General features: G+C 49.9%; 1 protein-coding gene across 3 annotated transcripts in view; it reads left to right on the top strand.

Moving 5' to 3' along the window:
• LOC144799022 (alpha-2,8-sialyltransferase 8F-like) overlaps positions 1-23,583 on the top strand; it is a 654,797-nt gene that overhangs the window by 62,288 nt on the left and 568,926 nt on the right. For all 3 annotated transcript variants that reach the window (XM_078670177.1, XM_078670178.1, XM_078670179.1), the window contains exon 2: positions 20,350-20,433. In XM_078670177.1, coding sequence (XP_078526303.1) covers positions 20,350-20,433 — 84 coding nt within the window. The remainder of the gene's footprint in view (positions 1-20,349; positions 20,434-23,583) is intronic.

Here is a 23,583-nt window from a genome sequence, read left to right as displayed (position 1 = left end):
GGTGGCGGCGGAGTACGTCAGGCGGGTCGGTCGGGGTCTTCGGGGGCCAGGGGTCCTGGCGCTGGGCGCGGTCCAGGCGCGGACGGGCGCAGACGGGCTTACCTTTGGCGCGCCTTCGGCGCACAATCGGCGCGCCCGCTGCGCGTCAACGCTGCGCGTTCGCACGGTCGCCATATAAAGGCGAAGTGCGCGGGTGGGCGGAGCAGCTGGGAGGCGGGAGCGGGGAGGGAACAGAAAGAAAAAAGGGGCGGGGCTTGCGGTGGTGGCGGGAAGCGGGGAGGGAAGACGGAGGGCGGCGAGGGTAGGCGGGCAATCAGGAAGGACACAAGCTGAGAAAAAGAAAAATACAGAAAAAACAGAAGAAAACGCTAACACGGGCAAGGAAACAAGGAAACAATTTAGCAAGCACAAATGACGGTCAAAACAAAATCAAAACAAATGACAACCGAGTCGGCCGGCAGCGAGGCAGGCAGCGAGGCAGGGACGGGCTGAGGGGCACACGCAGCAGCTGGTGGCCGTGCGGCGCAGGGGTGTCCCACAAGTGGGTCACACTCACCTGTGTCGCACGGTCGCCATATAAAGGCCAAGTGCGCGGGTGGGCGGAGCAGCTGGGAGGCGGGAGCGGGGAGGGAACAGAAAGAAAAAAGGGGCGGGGCTTGCGGTGGTGGCGGGAAGCGGGGAGGGAAGACGGAGGGCGGCGAGGGTAGGCGGGCAATCAGGAAGGACACAAGCTGAGAAAAAGAAAAATACAGAAAAAACAGAAGAAAACGCTAACACGGGCAAGGAAACAAGGAAACAATTTAGCAAGCACAAATGACGGTCAAAACAAAAACAAAACAAATGACAACCGAGTCGGCCGGCAGCGAGGCAAGCAGCGAGGCAGGGACGGGCTGAGGGGCACACGCAGCAGCTGGTGGCCGTGCGGCGCAGGGGTGTCCCACAAGTGGGTCACACTCACCTGTGTCGCACGGTCGCCATATAAAGGCCAAGTGCGCGGGTGGGCGGAGCAGCTGGGAGGCGGGAGCGGGGAGGGAACAGAAAGAAAAAAGGGGCGGGGCTTGCGGTGGTGGCGGGAAGCGGGGAGGGAAGACGGAGGGCGGCGAGGGTAGGCGGGCAATCAGGAAGGACACAAGCTGAGAAAAAGAAAAATACAGAAAAAACAGAAGAAAACGCTAACACGGGCAAGGAAACAAGGAAACAATTTAGCAAGCACAAATGACGGTCAAAACAAAAACAAAACAAATGACAACCGAGTCGGCCGGCAGCGAGGCAGGCAGCGAGGCAGGGACGGGCTGAGGGGCACACGCAGCAGCTGGTGGCCGTGCGGCGCAGGGGTGTCCCACAAGTCCCACAAGTCTTGCCCCAGGATATTTCTGGACGGGTTTATCCTCATATTGGATTCTAAGCATATTCCAAAGATCCATTTGCCCTTTCACTTGTCCCAGTACTTCTAGTTCTGCACTCAGAGAAAGATTCACAGATTTTGTCTGCCTTGGATGTTAAAATGTCTTTGTCGATCTACTTAGACCGTACTAAGCATTTCAACAATTCCAATTGACTACTTGTTTCTTATGGTTCAGTGAACAAAGAAAAGAGGTGACAGCTCATATCATAAGTAGGTGAGTTTGTCAAGCAAATAGCCAATGATATAAATTGGTAGGAGAATCAGTTCCCTCTAACATTCAAGGACACTCCTAGAGAGCGGTGTCCACTTTATAGGCAGAATCTGGTGGAGCCTTTCAGCATCCCATGATACCTTTGTAAATCACTATAGGTTGCATCTGGCAGAATCTGGTCAGTGTAAGTTTGCTTTTACTGTATTGGTGTTGACAATGAAGTAATTGTTGATAATAATAAATGTAATTTCAGCATTACTTGTTGTCGGTGCAAAACGTTACAGCACGTTATATCCTCACAAGATAAGGCTTGGATAAAGATAGACAGAGGGGGTAATGCTTCAATTATTTAAATTATTTACCAGTCATATTTAATATTCCGACAAATATTCTTACTCGTCCCAGTCCCACATCTCCCTCCTTTGTCTCATCTGCAATAAGCTGGACTTGTGAAATACAGGATGAGGCGTGGGGGAAGGGCGCTTTCTGTTGTGCATCTAGTAAACATAGAAGAGACACACACGCAAATCTTTAATCCAAAGCCGTGGTGAACACTCTTCCAGAGGTAGAGTTCCCTCACAGGGAAGGACTGGGACAAGGAGGACTACAAATAGGGGTAATGACTATTACCAGTAAGCAATCTAAGCAACCCCAGTGTACATGGTTTAGTCTGGTGATCATATGCTTTGCGTAGAATCTTGAGCTGTATTGTTCATTAATACGGCTCCCAGTTTTTTAATTCTTTACTGATTTTATAGATACATACAAACAGAAACACATCTATTCTCCTGTCTGTATGTTTTCAAATATGGAAGCATTTGCAAAATAGGTATTCTTTTGGCGGATTTCCACTACTGTCACTAATGAGTGCCAGGCCTGTAGCTGTGGAGATTGACCGGTGGGGAAGTTAAGAAATAACATTTCCTAAGGAACCTTATAACTGTAGCCCTACAGCTGTTTAAGCTGTTACTACAATGTAAACGTTTTGAGATGACTGTTTTATATCGTAAACAGTAAACACCCTTTGGACAGTTAAACAAGGGTATACATTTATCCATAAATAAATATACCCCTTGCAGTTACATTCTTACGTTAATCACAAAAACATGTAAATAAATACCAATTATAATTAACTAAAAGTAAATACGCTTAAAACAGATGGAAATGTCAAAGAAATAAATACCATAAAACTAGGAGCCCTATTTATAATCTCACTTTAACGTCCGCCTCTCTCGATGGCATAGGCAGTGACGTAAAAATAGCCCCGCAGTGCGGGAGGGCTCCCGTGCTCCAGAGGGCCCCCCTCCAGCACTGTGAATGGACGGCTAGCCCCGGGCCTGAGAGCTCCTGACTGGGTTCAGAGCATGGGGGTGGAGGGGTGCCTCCAGGTTCTTTGCAGGGGGCCTCCCTCAAGTTTCAGTCGCCAAGCAATCTGGCCTAAAAATTCTGAGTCTCTATATACCCTGGATGCTGCACCCGCAGTTAATTCCTTAGTCAGTGACCTTCCCTCTATGTGAGAGTAATGAACGAGTTACTTACCTTTGGTAACAATGTATCTGGTAGAGACATAGTCTAGCCGCAGATTCCTTAACTTAGAATATCCCCAGGCGTCAGACTGGATCCAGAAAACCTTTCGCAGCAGTACCTCTGCGCGCCGGGGGCAGCGCAGCCCGGCTCCGCCCTCACGTCGTCATCTGACATGACATCAGCGGAGCCATATATGCCCCTCCCGGCGCGCTGACATCAGTTTTCTTTGAAACACGTTTCCGTGTTAGAACGCGGAGCCATTACCAAAAGAAAAACTGTGACAATATGGGAACAGTGTGCAAAAATTATGAAAAATAGAAAGAATGGACAGGTGAGACAGAGCAGTGGTCTGAAAAGCCACCCCGCAAAAGCAAAGGCTCAATTAACGTTAAAGGGAGACAAGGATGTGGAAAAACAGCCTGGCAGAGTGCAGAAAGTCCACATCCTGAAAGTAAAACCGTGAAGGAGAACAGGTCCGGAACTCTAGATTACGAAGAGTTCACCACAAGACGTCACCAAAAAGAGACGTTGCAATCCCAATTAAAGATCCATAAATGTACATAGCCAATAGACCTGAAGGAAAAGGCTGCAGAGGTGGCAAAGCCCATAAGGCAATGTATACTGGGTAAGCGGGATGGTGGGAAAAAACATGAATAGATTTCACACCCTACAATCCAGGCCGAGGGCTGGAAGGAACTGAACGGGGAGGACGGACTGGAGTTAAGGAATCTGCGGCTAGATCATGTCTCTACCAGATACATCGTTACCTAAGGTAAGTAACTCGATTATCTGATAGAGACGTCTAGCCGCAGATTCCTTAACTTTGAATAGATACCAATGCCATACCAATAAAGGATATTTACAACAAGGGGTGGTGATGGACAGAGTCTCTGAATTAAGCAGAATACTCTCACCCAGTCAAGAGATCAGGGCTAGATCCAACACCGTTTTTTAGCTCATTGCACCATCCCAGTTTCAGAACCTGGCTGTATGCAAATTAGTCTGTCCCTGGCCCAGTGCATCATGGGAACAGGGCAGACCAGACTACAAAAGCCAATTCTTACACTGGGAAGGAAACAAGCTTCCGGGGACCGGTTTCTGGCATTTCAGCCGTCTTCGGCCCGGCTTGCTTGAATCCTGATGGTGCAATGAGCAAGGGACTCACATCTGAGTATACCCTTCCACGCTTAGGGTGGACAAAAATATTTACAACAAGAGGTGGTGATGGACAGAGTCTCTGAATTAAGCAGAATACTCTCACCCAGTCAAGAGATCAGGGCTAGATCCAACACCGTTTTTTAGCTCATTGCACCATCCCAGTTTCAGAAACCGGGCTGTATGCAAATTAGTCTGTCCCTGGCCCAGTGCATCATGGGAACAGGGCAGACCAGACTACAAAAGCCAATTCTTACAATGGGAAGGAAACAAGCTTCCGGGGACCGGTTTCTGGCATTTCAGCCGTCTTCGGCCCGGCTTGCTTGAATCCTGATGGTGCAATGAGCAAGGGACTCACATCTGAGTATACCCTTCCACGCTTAGGGTGGACAAAAATATTTACAACAAGGGGTGGTGATGGACAGAGTCTCTGAATTAAGCAGAATACTCTCACCCAGTCAAGAGATCAGGGCTAGATCCAACACCGTTTTTTAGCTCATTGCACCATCCCAGTTTCAGAACCTGGCTGTATGCAAATTAGTCTGTCCCTGGCCCAGTGCATCATGGGAACAGGGCAGACCAGACTACAAAAGCCAATTCTTACACTGGGAAGGAAACAAGCTTCCGGGGACCGGTTTCTGGCATTTCAGCCGTCTTCGGCCCGGCTTGCTTGAATCCTGATGGTGCAATGAGCAAGGGACTCACATCTGAGTATACCCTTCCACGCTTAGGGTGGACAAAAATATTTACAACAAGGGGTGGTGATGGACAGAGTCTCTGAATTAAGCAGAATACTCTCACCCAGTCAAGAGATCAGGGCTAAATCCAACACCGTTTTTTAGCTCATTGCACCATCCCAGTTTCAGAACCTGGCTGTATGCAAATTAGTCTGTCCCTGGCCCAGTGCATCATGGGAACAGGGCAGACCAGACTACAAAAGCCAATTCTTACACTGGGAAGGAAACAAGCTTCCGGGGACCGGTTTCTGGCATTTCAGCCGTCTTCGGCCCGGCTTGCTTGAATCCTGATGGTGCAATGAGCAAGGGACTCACATCTGAGTATACCCTTCCACGCTTAGGGTGGACAAAAATATTTACAACAAGGGGTGGTGATGGACAGAGTCTCTGAATTAAGCAGAATACTCTCACCCAGTCAAGAGATCAGGGCTAGATCCAACACCGTTTTTTAGCTCATTGCACCATCCCAGTTTCAGAACCTGGCTGTATGCAAATTAGTCTGTCCCTGGCCCAGTGCATCATGGGAACAGGGCAGACCAGACTACAAAAGCCAATTCTTACACTGGGAAGGAAACAAGCTTCCGGGGACCGGTTTCTGGCATTTCAGCCGTCTTCGGCCCGGCTTGCTTGAATCCTGATGGTGCAATGAGCAAGGGACTCACATCTGAGTATACCCTTCCACGCTTAGGGTGGACAAAAATATTTACAACAAGGGGTGGTGATGGACAGAGTCTCTGAATTAAGCAGAATACTCTCACCCAGTCAAGAGATCAGGGCTAGATCCAACACCGTTTTTTAGCTCATTGCACCATCCCAGTTTCAGAACCTGGCTGTATGCAAATTAGTCTGTCCCTGGCCCAGTGCATCATGGGAACAGGGCAGACCAGACTACAAAAGCCAATTCTTACACTGGGAAGGAAACAAGCTTCCGGGGACCGGTTTCTGGCATTTCAGCCGTCTTCGGCCTGGCTTGCTTGAATCCTGATGGTGCAATGAGCAAGGGACTCACATCTGAGTATACCCTTCCACGCTTAGGGTGGACAAAAATATTTACAACAAGGGGTGGTGATGGACAGAGTCTCTGAATTAAGCAGAATACTCTCACCCAGTCAAGAGATCAGGGCTAGATCCAACACCGTTTTTTAGCTCATTGCACCATCCCAGTTTCAGAACCTGGCTGTATGCAAATTAGTCTGTCCCTGGCCCAGTGCATCATGGGAACAGGGCAGACCAGACTACAAAAGCCAATTCTTACACTGGGAAGGAAACAAGCTTCCGGGGACCGGTTTCTGGCATTTCAGCCGTCTTCGGCCCGGCTTGCTTGAATCCTGATGGTGCAATGAGCAAGGGACTCACATCTGAGTATACCCTTCCACGCTTAGGGTGGACAAAAATATTTACAACAAGGGGTGGTGATGGACAGAGTCTCTGAATTAAGCAGAATACTCTCACCCAGTCAAGAGATCAGGGCTAGATCCAACACCGTTTTTTAGCTCATTGCACCATCCCAGTTTCAGAACCTGGCTGTATGCAAATTAGTCTGTCCCTGGCCCAGTGCATCATGGGAACAGGGCAGACCAGACTACAAAAGCCAATTCTTACACTGGGAAGCCGGGCCGAAGAGGCTGAAATGCCAGAAACCGGTCCCCGGAAGCTTGTCTCCTTTCTGGTGAAGAATTGGCTTGGTAGTTTGGTCTGCCCAGTTCCCATGATGCACTGGGCCAGGGACAGACTAATTTGCATATAGCCAGGTTCTGAGCTGGGATGGGGCAGTGAGATAAATAACGGTGATGGATCAAGCCCTGATCTTTGGACTGGGTAAGAGTGGTCTGCTTAATTCAGACACTCTGTTCATCACCACCCCCTTTTCTGAATCATTTTTGGCCACTATAGGTGTGGCAGGGTATACTCAGACATGAGTCCCTTTCTCACTGCTCCATCAGGATTCAAGCAAGCCGGGCCGAAGAGGCTGAAATGCCAGAAACCGGTCCCCGGAAGCTTGTCTCCTTTCTGGTGAAGAATTGGCTTGGTAGTTTGGTCTGCCCAGTTCCCATGATGCACTGGGCCAGGGACAGACTAATTTGCATATAGCCAGGTTCTGAGCTGGAATGGGGCAGTGAGATAAATAACGGTGATGGATCAAGCCCTGATCTTTGGACTGGGTAAGAGTGGTCTGCTTAATTCAGACACTCTGTTCATCACCACCCCCTTTTCTGAATGATTTTTGGCCACTATAGGTGTGGCAGGGTATACTCAGACATGAGTCCCTTTCTCACTGCTCCATCAGGATTCAAGCAAGCCGGGCCGAAGAGGCTGAAATGCCAGAAACCGGTCCCCGGAAGCTTGTCTCCTTTCTGGTGAAGAATTGGCTTGGTAGTTTGGTCTGCCCAGTTCCCATGATGCACTGGGCCAGGGACAGACTAATTTGCATATAGCCAGGTTCTGAGCTGGGATGGGGCAGTGAGATAAATAACGGTGATGGATCAAGCCCTGATCTTTGGACTGGGTAAGAGTGGTCTGCTTAATTCAGACACTCTGTTCATCACCACCCCCTTTTCTGAATCATTTTTGGCCACTATAGGTGTGGCAGGGTATACTCAGACATGAGTCCCTTTCTCACTGCTCCATCAGGATTCAAGCAAGCCGGGCCGAAGAGGCTGAAATGCCAGAAACCGGTCCCCGGAAGCTTGTCTCCTTTCTGGTGAAGAATTGGCTTGGTAGTTTGGTCTGCCCAGTTCCCATGATGCACTGGGCCAGGGACAGACTAATTTGCATATAGCCAGGTTCTGAGCTGGGATGGGGCAGTGAGATAAATAACGGTGATGGATCAAGCCCTGATCTTTGGACTGGGTAAGAGTGGTCTGCCTAATTCAGACACTCTGTTCATCACCACCCCCTTTTCTGAATCATTTTTGGCCACTATAGGTGTGGCAGGGTATACTCAGACATGAGTCCCTTTCTCACTGCTCCATCAGGATTCAAGCAAGCCGGGCCGAAGAGGCTGAAATGCCAGAAACCGGTCCCCGGAAGCTTGTCTCCTTTCTGGTGAAGAATTGGCTTGGTAGTTTGGTCTGCCCAGTTCCCATGATGCACTGGGCCAGGGACAGACTAATTTGCATATAGCCAGGTTCTGAGCTGGGATGGGGCAGTGAGATAAATAACGGTGATGGATCAAGCCCTGATCTTTGGACTGGGTAAGAGTGGTCTGCTTAATTCAGACACTCTGTTCATCACCACCCCCTTTTCTGAATCATTTTTGGCCACTATAGGTGTGGCAGGGTATACTCAGACATGAGTCCCTTTCTCACTGCTCCATCAGGATTCAAGCAAGCCGGGCCGAAGAGGCTGAAATGCCAGAAACCGGTCCCCGGAAGCTTGTCTCCTTTCTGGTGAAGAATTGGCTTGGTAGTTTGGTCTGCCCAGTTCCCATGATGCACTGGGCCAGGGACAGACTAATTTGCATATAGCCAGGTTCTGAGCTGGGATGGGGCAGTGAGATAAATAACGGTGATGGATCAAGCCCTGATCTTTGGACTGGGTAAGAGTGGTCTGCTTAATTCAAACACTCTGTTCATCACCACCCCCTTTTCTGAATCATTTTTGGCCACTATAGGTGTGGCAGGGTATACTCAGACATGAGTCCCTTTCTCACTGCTCCATCAGGATTCAAGCAAGCCGGGCCGAAGAGGCTGAAATGCCAGAAACCGGTCCCCGGAAGCTTGTCTCCTTTCTGGTGAAGAATTGGCTTGGTAGTTTGGTCTGCCCAGTTCCCATGATGCACTGGGCCAGGGACAGACTAATTTGCATATAGCCAGGTTCTGAGCTGGGATGGGGCAGTGAGATAAATAACGGTGATGGATCAAGCCCTGATCTTTGGACTGGGTAAGAGTGGTCTGCTTAATTCAGACACTCTGTTCATCACCACCCCCTTTTCTGAATCATACCAATAAAGGAGGCGGGTCTGCGACTGAACCCCACCACGTTCCCGAAAATAACTTAGTCATCCGTAAGGTAACCTAACAGCACCATTAACCTTGGGGACGAACCACAATGAGGACAGTAATGTTAGCAGAGTTAACCACCAGATCATGAAGATCTAAAGAGAGCGGAAAGCCATGGGAGGCAAAGGCACTAGAAGCCATCAAAAGCAGCACAAAAACTCCCTTTGGGTATACCGGGTGTAAAGAAGGAAAACACAGAGCCTGAATACTCGTGGCAAAGTGAGAGTACATAACTTCAAAAAAGGAGATGAACCAACCCAGGGTTTGAAGGATCCACAGGATCCGAGGTGGCGACAGAAAGCAAAAGCCAATACAGGCCAACGAAGCAAAACAGTGGTAAAAAGCACTGTGGAACCTGTACCCGTAAAGGCACGTGGGGCAGTAGTGGCAATAGGCTGACCCATACCCAGTAAGTGCCAGCATGGAGAAGAAACCATATACTAGATAAGCTGGAGAAAAGATGAAGGGTATGACTTCGTAAGAAGTGGAGCAGAACCGAGGGCGTGAGAGAACCGCCGGATGCAGTGTGCCAATTGCAGAAAAGCCTCGAGTGACAGCAACTTATATGACAGAGGCATGGAACATCAGCCCGATATGTACAACAGCAAAAAAAGAATCATGTTGAAACCGGTAACAGAAGGCACAAGTGACAGCAGTGGCAGAATGCCAATCCATGGCCGCAAGATGCGGGTAGTACGAAAGTAAAAGACAAGCCAGGACTAGGCGGTGTTGTCACAATATGTGAAGGGCCGATGACAAGCAGTCGACGACAACAAACAAGAGCGAAGACCGGAAGGGACCTAAGCATGCAGTGTGGACACTGGAACCATACGCAGTAAGCAAAGACTACCTGTAGGGTAGAGTAGCAGCTCGGAGGCACAAAACAGCAAGAAGGCAACGGCCCAAAAAGGGCACCAGCAAGCCGGACACCACAAGAGCTGGTGGTACAAATAGATCGGGTCAGGAACCATGGACACCGCATGAATGAAAGAGCCTGCACGAATCAGTTGTGTAAGAACACAGAGCAGATACAGAGCAGGAGGAAAAACTTTGAAACATTGAAAAGTGACCAAACAAGAGTCTAGAGTACGCTGAACATACACACCGACATGCGGAAACTGGGTAGGACAATGTCCAGAGCAGTAAGCAGCACATGCCCCTTGCCTGAGAGGAACCACAGTCCCCTGCAAGACAGAGTAGGAAAAAGAACTAGTCACTACAGTGGCAAAAGTGAGGAAAAATGTAAAGGACCTGGATCTCAAGGAGCGAGTATTCAGGGAAAACACGCCCCTTTGAGAATGCACAGAATGAATCCAAGCAAAATCAAGGAAAGACTCGTAAGGAAACAGAAAACATCTGTTAGTCCACCTTTTTGGAGGATAAACCCGAAGAGGCTGTACGTTCAAGTTGACCAGTAAAAACAAGTAGAAGCAGACCATACAGCGGCAAATAGTGTGTAGTTTGTGAAAGATTTGCCACGACAAGGTGTCACACTAGGCATGTCAGATAGACACCACACAGCACGGAACCCAATCCAGGTTCCAATGCAGTACAGACTGACCAACCCAACGTGCAATACAGCAAGTTATACGAGGAACTCTGTAGGAAGAGACAAGAGACTCCCAGCAGGACGTCTGCCTATAGACTCCATAGGAGCGTACCAAGGCAAAGGCAGAACCCAATGCCATGAAATACGCCACATAGGCCAATCCCTAGAAGGAACGTCCTCTTGGGCTAAGCACACATTCAGAGGACTGAACAGAAGTGAATCAGCCAAACGGCTGCGCCGAAAACACATAGAGATGGCAACCCGGCCATGAACAGTAACCGGTCACTAAAAACCAACCTGAGCATTAGGTTGGGTGCCCGGAAATAAAGCAGAGAATATGGCAACCAGATTCATGGCAGACCTGACAAGAGACGGGAGACCGCTGAATCCGCGTGGCAGTCAAAAAGATCCACTCCATTGAACGAAAGATCTCTGAGTGCATCCCGAATATGATCTGGGAAGCAACTGTAGCGCATCCAAGCATGGCGGCGTAAATACACAGTGCGAGCAAGCACCCATCCCATAGAATCAGTTGCATCCTGGGATGACCAAAGGAAGAACTGTGCCATGCTTCTACCATGAAGCAGTAGACGAAGCAATTCTGTTCGTGGACCTTCTGTAATAGAAGGGAGAAGGTGAGCAACTGAGTCCCAAAGAGCGGAGGATGCTCGTGAAAACACACAGGCCGTATTTAAAGCCCGAACGCCTGCGCTGACAGAGGCTAAAAGCCGGCGACTACAATCATACAGCCACCTAGATTCCCTGGTGGGAGGTAACAGGGGCAAAGAGGGTGAGGACTGTAAATTAAAACCTGCCTGAACAACCAGTCCCTGAACTGTTAGGTGAAGAGACAGACAAAGAGGATCACCCGGGGCAGGGCGTTGTCTACGAGCAATAGCCCGATCAACAGGGTCCCCTGAAGAGGGTCTGGACCATGTGCCACGCAGGATATCCAGTAAAGAGTCTCCGAAGGGCAGCAAAGGTTCTACTTCGATAGGCTCCAAATAGAGCAGATCCAAGAAAGGATCAGAGAGAAGAGGCACCATAGGAGGCTGAAAGCCAAGCACAGCAGCAGCCCCATGAATAGCGCGCGCGAAGACAGCACTAGACTCAGTTGTAGGAGATAACAAACTGTCAGTAGGAGACGGTTGAAGGCTAATTCTACCAATGCTATAAACAAGAAAGGTGTGGGGGGGTCAAGGGGAAAGTTTTATGACCTGACTGCTCACTCCCCAATTACAAGATACAAAACACAAAAAGAGCAGAACAAGTCTAGAAAGAGTGTGTGCCTACAACAGTAGCCGTGTGGTACTGGTGATGCATGCGTGAGACAAGGCTTGCCAAAACCATTGGTTGGAAGTTGAGGGAGGCTGACACAATTCCCATCAGACCACCCATGTGGTGGAGTTTGCGTCATGTGGGAAAAGTTTTGTCATGCCGTCCCACAACCGACCATATAGTGCCGGTGCAGGGATGGATGTAAAAGATATCATCACGGGCATGCATCCTAAAGTGATGAAAAAAAGAAAAGAGTGCAGTGCTCAAATAATAATGAAGATAAAATTCAACAGTCCGGACTCCTGGAGGCATTGCAACAGAAGTGCGGGTGTCAAAGATTAAAAGACACGCTGGGTAATATGGCTACCCTCTAGCGCAGTGTGATGTGGTCGACATGTTTCTGCTTACGGGCATCTCGCCCAGCTTTCCTCAGGACCGATAACAAAAAATCAGCTACTGCAACTACATACATAGTGTATAGATGATGAATAATAAACCTGTACTGACAAAGTTACTTTTATATCAAATGTAAAAATACTTAAGTGTCCACTGTAGGGAGAGAAATAAATCTTCTTCCTGTTAACAGACAAAAGACACTGTATCAGACAATGCCAAGTTAGATACACACAACACGGAGCGTACACATAGAAACCGTGCAGGCACACATACATGAAAAATATATGATTTTTACATGGAACTAAAGCATAAATGCTTGATCACACCAAGGCATTTCCTCAGCGTGATACTCACCCAGCTTTGTGTGGGTGACGACCTCACCTCACCCGGCAACCGCTCGGGAGGAAGAGGCCCCGCTCTGTAGTGTAAAAATAAAAGACTCAGTAAGCACTAAACTTTACCGTGTCTTAGCCAAATAACTTTACACTGGAACCCAACAAACGTGTGATAGCGACCCTCCTGCCACAAAACACCACTGACAATACCCAGGGCACGTACATCTCGCATATTTAATGACACTCAAGGAATGCTAGTAATGTAACACCTGATATTGAGGAGTTAAACCTGTTTATGAACATGGCCTGTTTGGAAGCAAAGCGCTAAGGTGCTAGTAAAATATCTCAGTCTGACTGCATGGAAAGAGTTCCCATGTATGCAGTATTGGATTATCAGGGAAACAAAAAGATCGCCTCCCTATCCCAGCGCAGAGTCTGTAACACGTGTAGGACTCTCTCAGAGCCCACAAATCACAATGCACCTAACAGAAGACTAAAAATCCTCGTTAGGTAAAGGAGGAAGGTTCAGGGCAGCCAGGCGTCTCACCTCTCCGTCGGTACCTCGGTACTTTCAGCGAGCGGAAGTGGAGGCGAGTTAAGGACAACGCCCTCCCTCCTAAAATAGCCTCGTTGTATAGCGCGCCGACCCGCATTTATGCTTTAGTTCCATGTAAAAATCATATATTTTTCATGTATGTGTGCCTGCACGGTTTCTATGTGTACGCTCCGTGTTGTGTGTATCTAACTTGGCATTGTCTGATACAGTGTCTTTTGTCTGTTAACAGGAAGAAGATTTATTTCTCTCCCTACAGTGGACACTTAAGTATTTTTACATTTGATATAAAAGTAACTTTGTCAGTACAGGTTTATTATTCATCATCTATACACTATGTATGTAGTTGCAGTAGCTGATTTTTTGTTATCGGTCCTGAGGAAAGCTGGGCGAGATGCCCGTAAGCAGAAACATGTCGACCACATCACACTGCGCTAGAGGGTAGCCATATTACCCAGCGTGTCTTTTAATCTTTGACACCCGCACTTCTGTTGCAATGCCTCCAGGAGTCCGGACTGTTGAATTTTATCTTCATTATTATTTGAGCACTGCACTCTTTTCTTTTTTTCATCACTTTAGGATGCATGCCCGTGATGATATCTTTTACATCCATCCCTGCACCGGCACTATATGGTCGGTTGTGGGACGGCATGACAAAACTTTTCCCACATGACGCAAACTCCACCACATGGGTGGTCTGATGGGAATTGTGTCAGCCTCCCTCGACTTCCAACCAATGGTTTTGGCAAGCCTTGTCTCACGCATGCATCACCAGTACCACACGGCTACTGTTGTAGGCACACACTCTTTCTAGACTTGTTCTGCTCTTTTTGTGTTTTGTATCTTGTAATTGGGGAGTGAGCAGTCAGGTCATAAAACTTTCCCCTTGACCCCCCCACACCTTTCTTGTTTATAGTATAAAGTGCAACTTTTCAGTTGCGGGTCTATCTCATCAGGATGTAAACGCTGTATAGTTTACTCCTTCTAGCTCACCCAACTTAATTGAGTGCGTGACCCACTGCCTGCCTGCCTCCACTGCATACCCCAGGACTACAACATCTCATCCATCGATGTTTAAACACAAAGCAACCCTTCGTGTGGTTAGTCATTTGACTCAATATACATTGAATATTGAGTAGACAGTAGTCTCTTGATCACTGGCGTTAGAACTCTTTCCAGACACTATTGGTCTCTTTCTCAAGGTATCTGAAGTGAGACTCTCTTCTGTGGGTCGCTTCACATATGTCCATCACATGATTGCATGCGAATAGAAGTTCACCTTGTTTAAATCTGTCCGACTGTAAATTGTCTTTACAGCGGTATAATGTATGCTCACATCTCACATCCCTAACAAATAAGATATCTGACACACTTGTTGAACCCTCTGTGGTGTAGTTACCGTTTTTTCCAAGGAGCAGTGTCTCCTTCGTGGACACATGACTGTGTCCCCCAGTTTGACTTGTGCCTAATAGAACAAATCTCTGTTTTGTTAGATTGACCCAGATGGAAGTGGAACCATCATTGTGGATCCATGTCTTCCGACGGGTGATCAGTGACGAGGTTCGACGAGGGTAGATGAGTGCGCATGCGCGAGAATGCGGACGAATGCGCATGCGCGAGAGAGTGGTGCATGGCGTCCCTCTGCGCATGCGCTCCCGATTAGAGGAGGTTTTCGGTGTCATCGCGCTATTCTGCGTGGCCTCCGGATAGCGGAGGGTCGGCGCGCTATACAACGAGGCTATTTTAGGAGGGAGGGCGTTGTCCTTAACTCGCCTCCACTTCCGCTCGCTGAAAGTACCGAGGTACCGACGGAGAGGTGAGACGCCTGGCTGCCCTGAACCTTCCTCCTTTACCTAACGAGGATTTTTAGTCTTCTGTTAGGTGCATTGTGATTTGTGGGCTCTGAGAGAGTCCTACACGTGTTACAGACTCTGCGCTGGGATAGGGAGGCGATCTTTTTGTTTCCCTGATAATCCAATACTGCATACATGGGAACTCTTTCCATGCAGTCAGACTGAGATATTTTACTAGCACCTTAGCGCTTTGCTTCCAAACAGGCCATGTTCATAAACAGGTTTAACTCCTCAATATCAGGTGTTACATTACTAGCATTCCTTGAGTGTCATTAAATATGCGAGATGTACGTGCCCTGGGTATTGTCAGTGGTGTTTTGTGGCAGGAGGGTCGCTATCACACGTTTGTTGGGTTCCAGTGTAAAGTTATTTGGCTAAGACACGGTAAAGTTTAGTGCTTACTGAGTCTTTTATTTTTACACTACAGAGCGGGGCCTCTTCCTCCCGAGCGGTTGCCGGGTGAGGTGAGGTCGTCACCCACACAAAGCTGGGTGAGTATCACGCTGAGGAAATGCCTTGGTGTGATCAAGCATTTATGCTTTAGTTCCATGTAAAAATCATATATTTTTCATGTATGTGTGCCTGCACGGTTTCTATGTGTACGCTCCGTGTTGTGTGTATCTAACTTGGCATTGTCTGATACAGTGTCTTTTGTCTGTTAACAGGAAGAAGATTTATTTCTCTCCCTACAGTGGACACTTAAGTATTTTTACATTTGATATAAAAGTAACTTTGTCAGTACAGGTTTATTATTCATCATCTATACACTATGTATGTAGTTGCAGTAGCTGATTTTTTGTTATCGGTCCTGAGGAAAGCTGGGCGAGATGCCCGTAAGCAGAAACATGTCGACCACATCACACTGCGCTAGAGGGTAGCCATATTACCCAGCGTGTCTTTTAATCTTTGACACCCGCACTTCTGTTGCAATGCCTCCAGGAGTCCGGACTGTTGAATTTTATCTTCATTATTATTTGAGCACTGCACTCTTTTCTTTTTTTCATCACTTTAGGATGCATGCCCGTGATGATATCTTTTACATCCATCCCTGCACCGGCACTATATGGTCGGTTGTGGGACGGCATGACAAAACTTTTCCCACATGACGCAAACTCCACCACATGGGTGGTCTGATGGGAATTGTGTCAGCCTCCCTCGACTTCCAACCAATGGTTTTGGCAAGCCTTGTCTCACGCATGCATCACCAGTACCACACGGCTACTGTTGTAGGCACACACTCTTTCTAGACTTGTTCTGCTCTTTTTGTGTTTTGTATCTTGTAATTGGGGAGTGAGCAGTCAGGTCATAAAACTTTCCCCTTGACCCCCCCACACCTTTCTTGTTTATAGTATAAAGTGCAACTTTTCAGTTGCGGGTCTATCTCATCAGGATGTAAACGCTGTAAGTTTACTCCTTCTAGCTCACCCAACTTAATTGAGTGCGTGACCCACTGCCTGACTGCCTCCACTGCATACCCCAGGACTACAACATCTCATCCATCGATGTTTAAACACAAAGCAACCCTTCGTGTGGTTAGTCATTTGACTCAATATACATTGAATATTGAGTAGACAGTAGTCTCTTGATCACTGGCGTTAGAACTCTTTCCAGACACTATTGGTCTCTTTCTCAAGGTATCTGAAGTGAGACTCTCTTCTGTGGGTCGCTTCACATATGTCCATCACATGATTGCATGCGAATAGAAGTTCACCTTGTTTAAATCTGTCCGACTGTAAATTGTCTTTACAGCGGTATAATGTATGCTCACATCTCACATCCCTAACAAATAAGATATCTGACACACTTGTTGAACCCTCTGTGGTGTAGTTACCGTTTTTTCCAAGGAGCAGTGTCTCCTTCGTGGACACATGACTGTGTCCCCCAGTTTGACTTGTGCCTAATAGAACAAATCTCTGTTTTGTTAGATTGACCCAGATGGAAGTGGAACCATCATTGTGGATCCATGTCTTCCGACGGGTGATCAGTGACGAGGTTCGACGAGGGTAGATGAGTGCGCATGCGCGAGAATGCGGACGAATGCGCATGCGCGAGAGAGTGGTGCATGGCGTCCCTCTGCGCATGCGCTCCCGATTAGAGGAGGTTTTCGGTGTCATCGCGCTATTCTGCGTGGCCTCCGGATAGCGGAGGGTCGGCGCGCTATACAACGAGGCTATTTTAGGAGGGAGGGCGTTGTCCTTAACTCGCCTCCACTTCCGCTCGCTGAAAGTACCGAGGTACCGACGGAGAGGTGAGACGCCTGGCTGCCCTGAACCTTCCTCCTTTACCTAACGAGGATTTTTAGTCTTCTGTTAGGTGCATTGTGATTTGTGGGCTCTGAGAGAGTCCTACACGTGTTACAGACTCTGCGCTGGGATAGGGAGGCGATCTTTTTGTTTCCCTGATAATCCAATACTGCATACATGGGAACTCTTTCCATGCAGTCAGACTGAGATAATTTACTAGCACCTTAGCGCTTTGCTTCCAAACAGGCCATGTTCATAAACAGGTTTAACTCCTCAATATCAGGTGTTACATTACTAGCATTCCTTGAGTGTCATTAAATATGCGAGATGTACGTGCCCTGGGTATTGTCAGTGGTGTTTTGTGGCAGGAGGGTCGCTATCACACGTTTGTTGGGTTCCAGTGTAAAATTATTTGGCTAAGACACGGTAAAGTTTAGTGCTTACTGAGTCTTTTATTTTTACACTACAGAGCGGGGCCTCTTCCTCCCGAGCGGTTGCCGGGTGAGGTGAGGTCGTCACCCACACAAAGCTGGGTGAGTATCACGCTGAGGAAATGCCTTGGTGTGATCAAGCATTTATGCTTTAGTTCCATGTAAAAATCATATATTTTTCATGTATGTGTGCCTGCACGGTTTCTATGTGTACGCTCCGTGTTGTGTGTATCTAACTTGGCATTGTCTGATACAGTGTCTTTTGTCTGTTAACAGGAAGAAGATTTATTTCTCTCCCTACAGTGGACACTTAAGTATTTTTACATTTGATATAAAAGTAACTTTGTCAGTACAGGTTTATTATTCATCATCTATACACTATGTATGTAGTTGCAGTAGCTGATTTTTTGTTATCGGTCCTGAGGAAAGCTGGGCGAGATGCCCGTAAGCAGAAACATGTCGACCACATCACACTGCGCTAGAGGGTAGCCATATTACCCAGCGTGTCTTTTAATCTTTGACACCCGCACTTCTGTTGCAATGCCTCCAGGAGTCCGGACTGTTGAATTTTATCTTCATTATTATTTGAGCACTGCACTCTTTTCTTTTTTTCATCACTTTAGGATGCATGCCCGTGATGATATCTTTTACATCCATCCCTGCACCGGCACTATATGGTCGGTTGTGGGACGGCATGACAAAACTTTTCCCACATGACGCAAACTCCACCACATGGGTGGTCTGATGGGAATTGTGTCAGCCTCCCTCGACTTCCAACCAATGGTTTTGGCAAGCCTTGTCTCACGCATGCATCACCAGTACCACACGGCTACTGTTGTAGGCACACACTCTTTCTAGACTTGTTCTGCTCTTTTTGTGTTTTGTATCTTGTAATTCTACCAATGGACATGAGCAGCGGAGGAGCCGGAGACTGACCCGAAGGCCAGGCGACACAGGGTACTTGCACCCGGGCTCCATGATTAAGGGAGTCCAGGGAAACATCAGGTTCCAAGCGAGGAGGCGTAAATGGTAGCACCGGCATCAACGGACACCGTGGTGGAGACCCACTGCCGCTCAAGGAATCGGGGGGGAGCAAGCACCAAGGGAAGAGGACTCGAATCCGGCACCGGCGTCGATCGAAACCGTAACGGAATCACCTCAACGTCGACGACCTCCACAGAGGACTGGACTTGGACGCCGACCAACGCCGATCCCACTGCAACCTGCCTGGAGGGAGCACGAGGCGACAGAACCGGCGCCGGGCCTAGTGTAAACCCAGGCTTCGACCCGGGCGTCGCCGGCGCCACATCCGACATCGGCGCAGGAAGCCGCACAGGGCTATGCGCTGACTGCCGGGATGGGCTGAGCTCTGGGCCCTGGCTCGGTGGCGTCGCGTCGGCTCCGGAATCGGAGTCAACGCACACAGCCAGTGCCAGTGAAATGTCAGCAGAAGGAGACCCGGCATGAGTGCCAGGTACCTCTGTGGGACCCGAAGGTGCACCAGGGAGAGGGGGCTACTCAAAACAAGCCTGGAGTGCCTTTGAATAATCCTTCATTTGGGCTCGCATTGCCCCAACACCCGGAAAGGGTGGGTACGGAGAATGAGACTGCCGTGCGCCATCACCTGGCACAGTGTGAGAGGATTGGGCGACAGCGGCAGGGACAGTGGATGAAGATATCCGTAAGCGACGCCTGTGCTTACGCTTACCTGTTGTCGCACGGCAGTCGCAGGAGCGACCTCAGGAACGAGCCCGATCCCGAGAAGAACAGCGGCGACGGGAGTGAGCCGGACCAGACACCTGCTCGGCCAGCAACTTTAATGCGACGCTCCCTCAAGGACTTTGGTTTCATTCTCTGACAGGCGTCACAGTCTTGGAGTTGTGGTGCACACCAAGGCACCACATACAAATGAGGTGCGAGTCAGTGCCAGACATCTGACGCGTACAAGCTTCCCAAGCCTTAAATCCGGAAGGCATTACACACTGTTCCCACGACCCCGAAGGTGTCATAGAAGGGCCAAAAACCAGGCAAAGGAACTGCTGGTTTTCCAGGATCCGCGCTCGGACGCGTAAAAGAAGAAAATTGACGTCAGTGCGCCGGGAGGGGCATATATAACTCCGCTAACGTCATGTCCGTGGAAGACAACAGGGCGGAGCCGGGCAGCGCCATCCCCCCCGGCACGCAGAGGTGCTGCTGCGGAAAAGTTTTCCGGATCCAGTCTGACGCCTGGGGATATTCTAAGTTAAGGCATCTGCGGCTAGACGTCTCTATCAGATCCATCAATCTCTCCCATTCAATGTCATAATTTCTCAATTGGTCTCAGACCTGCAGATATCAATAATTGTCACCTCTATTCATATTCAATTTCAGCTTCCAGTTGACCCAAAGCCTTCAGACTCCCTTGACCATCAGATTGTTCATCTGACTTAAAACTGCCCAAACTTACTCGTACAACCTTACCATGAATATATGTACTATTGAATCTAGTTCAAAAGGTAAGAAGCAGATGATCAAGCAGTCACTTTTAAAAAGGAATTTTTCTAATATGTTTTATCGTTTGGAATCTAGTACAGTCGTACATTTGAACATCTGTTTGTACCTGTGTACCATTTTTACTCAAAACCCTGTGTTATGATTGGGAGCTGTAAGCTGTCAGTGTGTTTTCTTTTTTCCAGGTCAGAGGAAGTAAGAGAAAAACTTTTGAAGGACGCGTGCACGACACTAACTAAGAATCTCACTGCCCTGTCATTGACAACAAAGTGAGTACTATATGGTTCTACATCCTTCTACATGGTTACACAGATGGCTGTTGGGGTTGGGTGAGCCTGCCGCACCTGGGTGTCATACTCCCGAAAAAAGACTAGTTCAGTGTTTGGATATTGGGTAATGAGTGAAAGTCCCGCCTTTTTGTAGCCTCTCCGATGCTTGGCTGATTAACAATGATAATTTGGGGCATATGGGAACAGAAGACTGAAAGATTCTCTTGTTGGAGAACATCCTGCATAATAAAACGTAATTTCACTTCTCCTGTTTCTAGATCTGTGGGTAGCGGGGCGAAATAAAACTTGTGAGTAAACTCAGGTACTGTGGTGAGCCTATAGAGGTGACTACAGCTTTTGACAAGGTGAAGACATGGAGAGACTAGATGAATCAGTGCTGGCGACGGGAGTGAGCCGGACCAGACACCTGCTCGGCCAACAACTTCATGCGACGCTCCCTCAAGGACTTTCGTTTCATCCTCTGACAGGCGTCACAGTCTTGGGGTTGTGGTGCACACCGAGGCACCACATACAAATGAGGTGCGGGTCAGTGCCAGACATCTGACGCGCACAAGCTTCCAAAGCCTTAAATCAGGAAGGCATTACACACTGTTCCCACGACCCCGAGGGTGTCGTAGAAGGCCCAAAAAGTGGGCCAAGGAACTGCTGGTTTTCCAGGATCCGCGCTCTGACGCGGAAAAGAAGAAAATTGACGTCAGCGCGCCGGGAGGGGCATATATAACTCCGCTAACGTCAATTCCGTGGAAGATTGGGTGTCCTACTTGTAGGACACCCCCGCGCCGCACGGCCACCAGCTGCTGCGTGTGCCCCCGCCTGCCGATTCTGCCTGCCTCGCAGTGCCTTCCCGCCCTCGGGTCCGCCCTCAGGCCACGCCCCCCGCCTGCTGTTTCCCCCGTGTTGTGTTCCTGTGCCTGCCTGCTGTATTGTTTTTTTTTTCACTGTGCCCTGATTCTTTTGCATTTTTTCCCCGTGCTGCCCCTGGTTTCCCCCCCATTGTGCTGCCGTCCCCTGCACCCGCTCCCCGCTGCCGATTTCCCGCCGCCGGGGAGTGTAGCCACGCCCCCTTCCTCCCCGCCTCCCAGCTGCCCCTCCCTCCCTGCACTTGGCCATAAATGGCGACCGTGCGGCACAGGTGAGTGTGACCTACTTGTAGGACACCCCCGCGCCGCACGGCCCCCAGCTGCTGCGTGTGCCCCGCCTGCCGATTCTGCCTGCCTCGCAGTGCCTTCCCGCCATCAGGTCCGCCCTCAGGCCACGCCCCCGCCTGCTGTTTCCCCCGCGTTGTGTTCCTGTGCCTGCCTGCTGTATTGTTTTTTTTTCACTGTGCCCTGATTCTTTTGCATTTTTTCCCCGTGCTGCCCCTGGTTTCCCCCCCATTGTGCTGCCGTCCCCTGCACCCGCTCCCCGCTGCCGATTTCCCGCCGCCGGGGAGTGTAGCCACGCCCCCTTCCTCCCCGCTCCCGCCTCCCAGCTGCCCCTCCCTCCCTGCACTTCGCCATAAATGGCGACCGTGCGCACGCGCAGCGGGCGCGCCGATTGTGCGCCGAAGGCGCGCCAAAGGTAAGCCCGTCTGCGCCCGTCCGCGACCGGACCGCGCCCAGCGCCAGGACCCCTGGCTCCCGCAGACCCCAGCCCACCCGCCGGACGTACGCCGCCGCCACCCTCAACGCACTCAACATCGGCCGAATCCCGGGATGCTACCGAGCCACCCCGAGACGAACCCACGGACCCTTCAGCTGTCACGCCTGCAAGTTCTCCTGCAACCGGACCTGCCCCGCTCCAGCACCCGCCAAGCCGAACACCTGCAGCAACCACCTCAAGTGCATCCTACTCAACACCCGCTCCGTCCACAGACACACCATCGAACTCTGGAACCTCCTCGACACCACGGCTCCTGACGTCGCCTTCCTCACGGAAACCTGGATGAACGACTCCTCAGCGCCCGACATCGCCATCGCCATCCCAGAGGGCTACAAGATCACCCGAAGAGACCGCGGCAACCAGACTGGAGGAGGCATCGCCATCATCTACAGGGACACCATCCGCATCACGACCAACACCGACGACACCCTGAAAACCGCCGAACACCTGCACTTCCAGATCCACACGGACCCAAAAACCACCCTCAGAGGCACCCTCATCTACCGACCCCCGGGACCACGCACACAATTCAGCAAAGACATCGCCTACTTCCTCTGCCCGCATGCCCTCCCCTCCGCTGACTACATCCTCCTGGGGGACATCAACTTCCACCTGGAGAACAACAACGACCGCAACACCACCACCCTGCTTGAAAACCTCGCCAACCTCGGACTTAAGCAGCTGGTGACCACCCCCACCCACCTCGCCGGACACACACTCGACGCTGTCTTCTCATCCAGCAAGGACATCATCTTCAGCCACGCCACCGGACTCCACTGGACGGACCACAGCTGCGTCCACTTCAGCTTCAGAAGGACCACGATCCACCACCACCAGCAACAGGTTGCTCGAAGAAACTGGAACAAGATTACGGCAGACCAGCTCACCGCTTCCCTGAGCCAGCACCCTCCCGCCAGCTCAGCGAACCCCAGCCAGGCCGCCGACAACCTCACGAAGTGGATCAGCAACTGCGCAGACGACCTCGCCCCACTGAGGACCCCGCCTAGCACACCCGGCAGCAAGAAGGCCCCATGGTTCACCGACGAACTCAAGAGCTCCAAGAAGAACTGCCGAGCCCTCGAGAAAGCCTGGAGAAGGGAGCCAACACCGGACAACATGACCACCCTCAAGCTCGCCACCCGGAAGCACCATCAACTGATCCACGCCACCAAGAAAACAGCATTCAAGGACCGGCTGGACAACAACGCACACAACTGCAAGGAACTCTTCAACATCGTGAAAGAGCTCTCCAACCCCAACGCCGGAAACAACAACATCACCCCTTCGCAAGACCTCTGCAACTCCCTCGTCTCCTACTTCCACAACAAGATCGCTGACATACACAACAGCTTCAGCCCACAAACAACGCTCCCCACGACCGCACCAACGCCCCCCACCACCACCCTCAGTGCCTGGACCCAGATCAACACAGAAGACACCATCTGCACGATGAACTCTATCCACTCCGGATCTCCGACCGACCCCTGC

Source organism: Lissotriton helveticus, chromosome 12 (genome assembly GCF_964261635.1).
Source record: "Lissotriton helveticus chromosome 12, aLisHel1.1, whole genome shotgun sequence".
Taxonomy (NCBI): domain Eukaryota; kingdom Metazoa; phylum Chordata; class Amphibia; order Caudata; family Salamandridae; genus Lissotriton; species Lissotriton helveticus.
The sequence above is the reverse complement of the archived record's forward strand: the minus strand, read 5'-3'. Positions and strand labels throughout refer to the sequence as shown.